The sequence below is a fragment of the Doryrhamphus excisus genome, linkage group LG2 (genome assembly GCF_037039965.1).
Source record: "Doryrhamphus excisus strain RoL-2023G ecotype Guam linkage group LG2, RoL_Dexc_Guam_v1.1, whole genome shotgun sequence".
NCBI lineage: Eukaryota > Metazoa > Chordata > Actinopteri > Syngnathiformes > Syngnathidae > Doryrhamphus > Doryrhamphus excisus.
Window position 1 is genome coordinate 22,422,213 of NC_136358.1, and position 9,198 is coordinate 22,431,410.

Below are 9,198 nucleotides of genomic sequence, written 5' to 3' on the forward strand. Positions count from 1 at the left end.
ATACATAACATAACTAGTTGACTTGACTGACGTGATTTTCTTTTTGCAAGCATTTGCGTTCTGCTTGTCTTTAGAAGTTGATGTTTACATTGCACATTTTCAGTGCTGCGGGACCAATAGTAGCAGCAGTTACTAGAACACAAGTCGAGAGCGCCCTCTCGTGCTTCAACATATATTACTCTAGAGTACAAGTCGCAGGACCAGCCAAACCATGAAAAAAAGAGCCACTCTGGAAAATATGGTAATACAGCCATAAATATATACATTTTTGACCTACCGTGCACGCCTCAAAATTCCTTGTTTACAAATAGAAAACCTCTTTTAAAACATTCTAAATACACCTTTAACGTGATTAGAGCCCTCTAGACTTTAAATAACACCCCTATAGTAAATAAGACTCATGCTCAGGTGTGATGTTATGTGTTCCCTAATGGAGGAGAGTGAGTATCGACAGGAAGTGACATCAGGGATTCACAGTTTTGTTTCAGATGGCTGTGGACTATGACCACAACAGCAGCCCATGTTTTTATGAGGGCATACTGTTCCCGTTGTGCCATCATTCCAACCTGGTGTTCCTGGCCATCCATGGATGCATGGTGTGCTTGCAACAATACTGACACCTAGTGACCACTGGACAATACTACATTTACTATCAATACTAATTAGCTTCAGCATTTTAGAGCGAGAGAGAGATTTATATATGTAAGTCTGTGGAACATTGTAGAAACATCTTGTTATGGATGGTAGCTATTTCTTGCAGCTAATAGTGATCCGTCCATCCATTCCTGTGCACGTGACTACAGTGCTTGCGTTCTTTGTTGCTCTGTGTGAGCAAACAATCATTGATGAAATACATTATTGACTCAACACACAGCAAACACGACTTGGCTGTTGTGTGTGCTCTATCAGCTGGGTTGCACTACACGTTGGCATGTGCTTTTTAGTATATAGAAATAGATGTCTTTGCCACAACGGCCCCTGGATCCAAGTATAGAGAAGGTCTGTACATGGCAGATACTGTACATGCAGCTTGGGTGAAGATAAACCATGAAGGTATACTCCAGGGGAGTAGCACAGCACAGTGGAAATAAAACCCAACAGAAGTACAGTAGAGCCCCCTTGTGGTCATCCAGGACCACCAGCAAATGGCAAGTAACTGTCTGACACGGCTGGGTTTCCCTCTGCCACATACGTTTATTTTGTGTGTCAGATGTCACTGACAGAGAGGATTGAGGCAGCGGCGGCGAGTAGGGCGACAACGGTAGCCATGGCAACACCTGAACAACACAGAAGAGCAGAATCAAAACACACGCTCAACAGACGTCACCAAAGCTCTGCTTGCTGGCAAATTTGGATGTGATACGGTTGGTACTGTGGCAGCGAACGGACGAGGGGGGGTGCGGAGGGAGGGGAGGTTTACCTACGTAGATGTTTCTCATAGGCGTTTGTACTTCAACATTTCCAACAGGAGCCTCTGGAAACACGCAATCTATAAAAACATTCCAATCATTAATATTGAATTGACTTATAATGGTCAAGCCATTATTGTGGAAATATCTGGCAACACAAATGGCTGTTGGCCTGGGACAGTCATCAATACATCACACAATCAATGACCATGGAATGGATTATCAATATCTATTGCCATGTTGCACTCTGTGCACTGCTTTCAGAACCTTGGCATAGAACAGCAGCATGAACGGAGTGAGCCCTTTTGTCAGCCTCTTTGTCTCGGTGGGTGGAGGACGGGGCCGCTAGCATACACACAGATTATAACCAGTATATTGCAATATTCATTCATTCATTTTCTACCGCTAATTCTCACGAGGGGTGCTGGAGCCTATCCCATCAGTTTTCAGGCGAGAAGCTGGGTACACCCTGGACTGGTGGCCAGCCAATCACAGGGCACATATAGACAAACAACCATTCACACTCACATTCATACCTATGGACAATTTGGAGTCGCCAATTAACCTAGCATGTTTTTGGAATGTGGGAGGAAACCGGAGTACCTGGAGAAAACCCACACATGCACGGGGAGAACTTGCAAACTCCACAGAGATGGCAAAGGGTGGAATTGAACTCAGCGCTAACCACTCGACCGCCGTGCAGCCCACATTGCAATATATTGTCAGATTTTTGAACATATGTTTTCATTGTACTTTTCTTAAAATCTTATGTTGTTGTCGTGGACCCAATCTGGTGTATCGTCGCGTCTTGTCAGTTGACTTGACCGTTTAGGCTCCGCCATTTTATTCATAACATGACATGAAATAATTATTTTCCCACCTGCTGGTTTGTTAAGGATTTGGGCAGCGACCTCCAAGGTGGTATCCAAGTCTTCTCCAGCTGTGTCAATGTCCAGCATTTCCTTCAACCTGTCAATCACGTCCATTGGGTCCTCGTCACTGAACTGGTAGTCACACACAAACAAAGGCCCGCTCGCTTTTACAGGCGCAAAGACACGGCGAGGCAGGCAGAATCGCTCTGAAAGACATTTCAATAGAACGCATCATCATCATTGGACAATACCCAGGCTTGGATGCCTACTGCCCTTATCCACAATGTGGAGGCAGATGGGACTTCCAGTTACTTCATTAAATACTGCTATTCACTCCCTTCTACCATAGTTCCCACGTACTAAACTCTCAACCCATTGACACCCTTCCACAGTCAAAAGTACCTTCCTGGTACTTTGCACGCTCATGCTAGGTGTTAGCATTACTAGCATCTTGAGTCCTTTTCATGAGTAGACACATATATAAACATATAGCACTATCCATGCTAGCATCTTTAGCCATTTTCATGGGTAGACACATAGTATATAAACACATAGCCCTATCCATGCTAGCATCTTTAGCTATTTTCATGGGTAGACATACAGTAAAGTCTCGTTATATCGATATCGGTTAAAACGAATTACTACTTATTATGATACTATTTTCATTTCCCGGCAAATTTCTAGTCTTTTATGATATAATTAGCTCCGTTAGTACGATACACGGTTATTATGATAATCCGGTTACTAGGATGCCCTTTTCATCTCCCGCCAGCCAATTTGGTCTGCTTATATCGATACAAAAGCAGCTTAAATCAATCTTTGCTTAAGGATTTCAATACCAAAAAAGAACACGGCGAGCGGCTGCTTCTAGTCAACTTTATTTTTCACACTTCCACCACCAGAGTGCAGCACACACAGCGGAAAACACCAGTCCCTTGCGCCTACCCCTCCGGGTGGCAACACCTTCCCTATCGATAGTTCCGGGGTGAATTATGTCCCGGTAACCGGTAATCACTACAGTGTAAGTTTATTTTTATTTACTGTAGTACAAAATTTATTGTAGTACAAAAGCATGCTAGATACGCAATCCATGAACTCAAGGAGAAAATTACATGCCATATCAAAGATCCGCCCACTTTTAATGCAGTTCGGCGCAGGATCGGATATATGGATAGTCCGGTTATATCGGTATTTTTTCCGACTCCCGAGAATATCGATATAACGAGACTTTACTGTATATATAAACACATATCACTATCCATGCTAGCATCTTTAGCTATTTTCATGGGTAGACATAGTATATATAAACACTTAGCAATATCATATAGGTGTTAGCATCCATAGATTAGCATCTTAGCATTTCTACTGTGTAAACGTCAGCATAGTACCATTTCTCGCCATTTTCAGAGGCAGACACATACGAAGACTTACCACTATCACGCTAGGTGTTAGCATGCTAATGTTAGCATTGCTAGCATGCTAACATAGTAGCATTTTTAGTCATTTTCACCTGCGGCCTAGGGTGTTTTGGTGCCAAGTGCACTTAATGACACTTATCCCTATGCTGAAACATGCTGTTAGTTATGGACAAACTGTGGTTCGCACACAAGTCCAATAACATCACACCACACTGGTTCAGATCGGGAAGGCCGTTCCTCCCAATCACGCCCGTCCAGGTCACACTGTCATTGCCCACATTGGCATTGACGTCTCCCAGTAGAACAACTGCGTCACCAGATGGGCTGCTGTTTGTTTTTGTTGTATTCTCTTTAGAAGACCTTATTTTAAACCTATGTTTTGCATCTCCAGGGTATTTTTCTTTAGTGGGCGAGGGGGTAAAATGGCTCTTTTCATAGTAAAGTTTGCCGACCCCTGTAGTAGACAATCGGCAAGCCCGTAATGGGATGCGGCAGTGACTTCAGTTGGTAAAGCATGAGCTGCTGGAGACGTACCTGTCCCGTCTTTGTCTCTGGTCATTTCCTTCATGTCTTCTTGTGAGCTTGGCAGTTCTTCAAGCCACATATGAACTCTGGTGACCATGGTAGAAACCACGTCTCTCTTCAGCAGCTGGATGAATATTCAAACTTTCAGGACCTAATCATTTTTGCAAATAAACAAAAACAGTTACCTTCTCTGCCAGTTTGGCCTTGGGTTTGTTGTTGTGCAGGTAAGCTCGGCTGTGGATGGTTCCTCTGATTGACAGGCTGCCTCCGCATGGCTGGACTGTATTTGGTAAGCTGTGCTCTTCCTGTCATGCAGAAAAATCCAGACAATAATCCTACATCTGGGTATCTTTTCGTCCGACAGTATACAGTCCTAACTACTCTGTGTTTGTGTCTTACCGGAGCCATGAGCAGCTTAGTGCCAAACATCTGTCTCATGTTCCTCTTCTGCAAAATTCATATCAAGATGTTAGTCACAACTAACATTGACAACACTACTTGACTTTCCTTTCATTGTCACTGTCATGGAGCAGGGACATTAAAGGAAAAATAATAAATATGGTGTATCTACGGCATATTATTATTATTACTGTTAAGACCAGGCCTCCTCCAAATACCATGCAGGAAGCATGGGTCAACACGGTATAGTCCTAGAAGTTATGAAATAACACCCCTATAGTTACCTTTACCCTTCTATTACCCAATATAGTAGACATAAGAAGGGAAAATAAGACATTTAAGACATTAGAAAAAACCTGTTTACCACCTTGTAAATATACTTTTAAACATTATTAGAGCCCTCTAGCCATGAAATAACACCCCTATAGTCACCTTTACCCTTCTATTACCCAATATGGTAGACATAAGAAGGGAAAATAAGACATTTAAGACATTAGAAAAAACCTGTTTACCACCTTGTAAATATACTTTTTAACATTATTAGAGCCCTCTAGCCATGAAAGAACACCCCTATAGTCACCTTTACCCTTCTATTACCCAATATGGTAGACATAAGAAGGGAAAATAAGACATTTAAGACATTAGAAAAAACCTGTTTACCACCTTGTAAATATACTTTTTAACATTATTAGAGCCCTCTAGACATGAAATAACACCCCTATTGTCGTCACCTTTACCCTCGTATTATCCAATATAGTAGACATAATAAAGGAAAATAAGACATATAAGACATTAAAAAACTGTTTATCCACTTGTAAATATACTTAACATTATTAGAGCCCCCTAACCATGAAATAACACCCCTATAGTCACATTTGGCCTCGTATTACCCAATATAGTAGACATAAGAAGGGAAAATAAGACATATAAGAGATTAAAAAACTGTTATCAACCTTGTAAATATACTTTAACATTATTAGAGCCCCCTGGACATAAAATAACACCCCTATAGTCACCTTTACCTTTCTATTACCCAACATAGTAGACATAAAGGAAAATAAGACATATAAGACATTCAAAAAACTGTTTACCACCCTTTAACATTATTAGAGCCCTCTAGATATAAAATAACACCCCATGTGGTTGCTCTTGTTATACTTCATAGCACTGTGAGTGAGGAAGCAGGTTGGTTTGATGACCTCTTGTATTATCAGCATCTCAGTTACTCACAAAGCTTTGGTCTGGGTAGGCAATAGTGAGAATCTACTGAAAAACTGTTTTTACTCAAGAAAAGGATTGAAATTATCCAAAAAAAACACTTGTGGACGATGATTAAAAGTGAGGTGTTTAGTCAGTGTGGGTCCAACCTGTCCTGTTGTGAGTTCTGCATCCTGTGGCAGCTGCGTGCCATCAATCAGACAGATTGCATTCTCTATCTGCCGCGCCCACACTTTCACTGCCTCCTGAAACACGGATGGCCTTCAGAATATGTGCATGTACGCAGGGTCTTCCTAGAAAACACATTACCTTCAGGCACTTCGCCACGCTCTGCGAACAGATGCTGCTGCTGTCTGGGAGCGGAAGCAGTAGGTCCACATTTACAGAGCAAGTCATCAGGGACCAGGAGGAACATACGCCGAGCTGATACTTCCAATCAGCAGGTTTGGCCATACTCTGGAAAACCATCACAGAAAGCCGAAAAGATAATAACCACAATAACAACATAACCACCAAAGCTTCTCACACGGGGACCACCTGGACTGCTGCAGAAGAGACTCACCTTGGGATCTCTGCTGTCTAAGGTTCTGCACACAAATCTGATGAAAGAAGCGTTAAAGAAGATGTGCAACGACTACGTGAGCAGTGAGCTCAGCAGGAGCTCAAGGATACTTTCTGCTTTTGGGGTTGATGTGCAGCGTGAGGCAGTCCGTGACATCATCATCGGCGGGCTTCCACACATGCTCAGAAGATATCAGACTCTGCACCGTGAACACCAGCTACACACAAACACAGCACATGTATTTATTGGTAAGAAAGTGGCTAACTTTTCCAATGGGATGGCAGCCTCTGCACACATTGCTACCAAATCTTCACCCAACTAATGACTGTGTCAAAAATCTTTACCGGGATACCCGAACATAAAATATATCGGCCAACCCTATTGAAAATCTATTTCCATGAGCGCCATATCATATTTTGGAACAGTAAGAAAGACCAATAATTGTCAAATATAATACATACAAGTGAATGGCTTAAAATGGATAAGAATTTTGAACATATTTTTTGTATAAAGAATATATATAATATATTATAATATTGTATATATATATATATATAAAGTAATAATATCACAACAAGAAATAGCTTATTTTTGCTGACATTTTAAAGTAAAACATTACAGAAATCTGTCTTTATGTAAATATATATATATTTATTTATATAAAGACAGATTTCTGTAATCTGTCTATATATATATATATATTTATATAAAGACAGATTTCTGTAATGTTTTACTTTAAAATGTCAGCAAAAATAAGCTATTTCTCGTATACATATATAAATATATATATATTTACATAAAGACAGATTTCTGTAATGTTTTACTTTAAAATGTCTGTCTTTATATAAATATATATATTTATATAAAGACAGATTTCTGTAATCTGTCTATATATATATATTTATATAAAGACAGATTTCTGTAATGTTTTACTTTTAAATGTCAGCAAAAATAAGCTATTTCTTGTTGTGATATTATTACTTTATTCTTATAATATTATAACCAACCTAATATAAAAAAATACTACTTTGTTTCTCATAATAGGGTAAACACAAATTAGGGTACTACATAGTAAATTTGGGTACTACTAGCAATGGATACCTTTCTCACCTTGGTAAATATAAAGAGTATGTGTGGTAAAGATAAAGAGTATGTGTATTACTGGGTTGGCTTTTGACAAGAAAAAGTCAGAAATAGGACAAAGTAAATAAACTGGCGTGTGTTTTGTTGTTGATTTTGGACCTGACGGTAAACCAACTCTAGATCACCAGCCCCAATTAAGTGTTTTAAAATCGCCCCCACCTGCCGAAGTGAAGCTAGTGCATCCTTGGTGTCTGCGTCATTGATGACAAAGACTCCCAACACGGACAAGCCTCCAGGCAACATCCTGGACACCTAAACAAAAACAAGAAGAAGCAGTCAGACCCCGTTCCTCCACATACAGGTATATTTGAGACCCAGTGGGTGAGCTATGTGTCACACCTGTCGGGCATGCTCGCTGATCCACTCTTTGTCCAAAGACTTCCCAACACCAACAAGGCCTTCGTGTCTTGAAGGCGTCCGGCATGCCATGACTACAAAATCCCTTAGAGGTGAGCTCTGAAATGTAAATAATCAAGGAATGACTTGGTTGCAGCGTGCTCCTGGAACATTGTTGGCACATCCGGCTCGTCCTAACTTCCCCTGAGCTGACTTGGACACAAACATTCACTTTCCCACAAAGACATTTGGCGTGCTAGTTGTACCAAAACATGGAGCACACAAAAAAAACCTCATCAGTCACCTGTTTTTGAAAAAGTTTGCCAGAGACCTCCATGGCCTCACACCGGCTGCTTGGAGAGTGTGCCCGAATACAGTGCACCTTGCTGGGCCACAGCAGGTGGCTCCTCCCCCTCTATACTCTGCTTGCCCTGATAGTAGTCATGTCATGATATTTCATTAGGACTAACCTCCAGGTGTTAGCAACTACACTTACATCTAAATAAAAGTAGATCTAAGAAAGTTATATTGGTCATGAGAAGCTGAACGTTATCAGTGTCAGTTTGAAGAAGATATTGTGCATTTCTAGAAGAAAAATGAAAGCAATTCAAGTTTCTTTTGAGGTATTTACAACAAGCAAATGGCGCTGGTGGAATTTCACTTGGCAACTGGCACATTTATGATCCAAGATTACTGTAGTACCGTGATGCATGCAATACATACAATCAGAGACGTTTAGACATGAACCGACCTGTCCAATGAGCAGACCTGTGATGTTGTCTGCTTGCTGATCACATAGTTTGGTCAGATATACCTCCACGGTATCGTCTACTGTGTAACCGCGGCCCATGTTGCCTGATGGTGAAAACAAAAGATGCATTCCATGACTAGAAGAAGTACACATCTATTCAATGTTTCTCACTATGAGGTTGCAATAGAATAATGAGTGAGGAATGCACACAAGACAAAAAATAAAACATAAGGTTGCCAAAAGCTGACTTAGTTGGACTTGACTTTAAGTGAATAAATGAAACCAAGCTTTGGAATCAAACAGAATCAGGGCTGTATGTTAAACTTCAGCAAGCAGGTAAATTATATTAGCTTACAATAGACGGTCACGGGAACGTCTTTGAACAATGACCAATCAATATTCTGTGTCGAAAATGCATGCGATATGCAGCATACATGCACAAATATACATAAAAAGACACAAGGGACTGACAGCGATCTTCACAGGTTGTGGTGGGTCATCAGAAGAATAAAAACGTCACTTACCATAATGCTTTGCTGTACATGTAGACTTCCGTCGCATGTAC

The 9,198-nt window shown here is 40.8% G+C and overlaps 1 protein-coding gene across 3 annotated transcripts; it reads right to left on the bottom strand.

Moving 5' to 3' along the window:
• Positions 1 to 670: 670 nt before the first annotated feature.
• odr4 (odr-4 GPCR localization factor homolog) lies at positions 671 to 9,143 on the bottom strand. 3 transcript variants are annotated; one of them, XM_078789138.1, is made up of 14 exons: positions 8,989 to 9,044; positions 8,634 to 8,737; positions 7,886 to 8,002; positions 7,706 to 7,798; positions 6,514 to 6,620; positions 6,404 to 6,440; positions 6,151 to 6,297; positions 5,991 to 6,086; positions 4,624 to 4,671; positions 4,410 to 4,529; positions 4,234 to 4,348; positions 2,290 to 2,487; positions 1,425 to 1,489; positions 671 to 1,277 (listed from the first exon to the last, which is right to left on the bottom strand). In XM_078789138.1, the coding sequence occupies exons 2-14, from the start codon at positions 8,730 to 8,732 to the stop codon at positions 906 to 908; spliced, it is 1,614 nt and encodes a 537-aa protein (XP_078645264.1). In that variant the 5' UTR covers positions 8,733 to 8,737; positions 8,989 to 9,044; the 3' UTR covers positions 671 to 905. The 3 variants fall into 3 exon arrangements, with proteins under 3 accessions (XP_078645264.1, XP_078645263.1, XP_057917340.2); XM_078789137.1 differs by lacking the exon at positions 8,989 to 9,044 and adding an exon at positions 9,105 to 9,143 and having other exon boundaries at positions 672 to 1,277; XM_058061357.2 differs by having other exon boundaries at positions 1,175 to 1,277; positions 1,421 to 1,489; positions 8,989 to 9,136.
• Between the last annotated feature and the right edge of the window lie 55 nt (positions 9,144 to 9,198).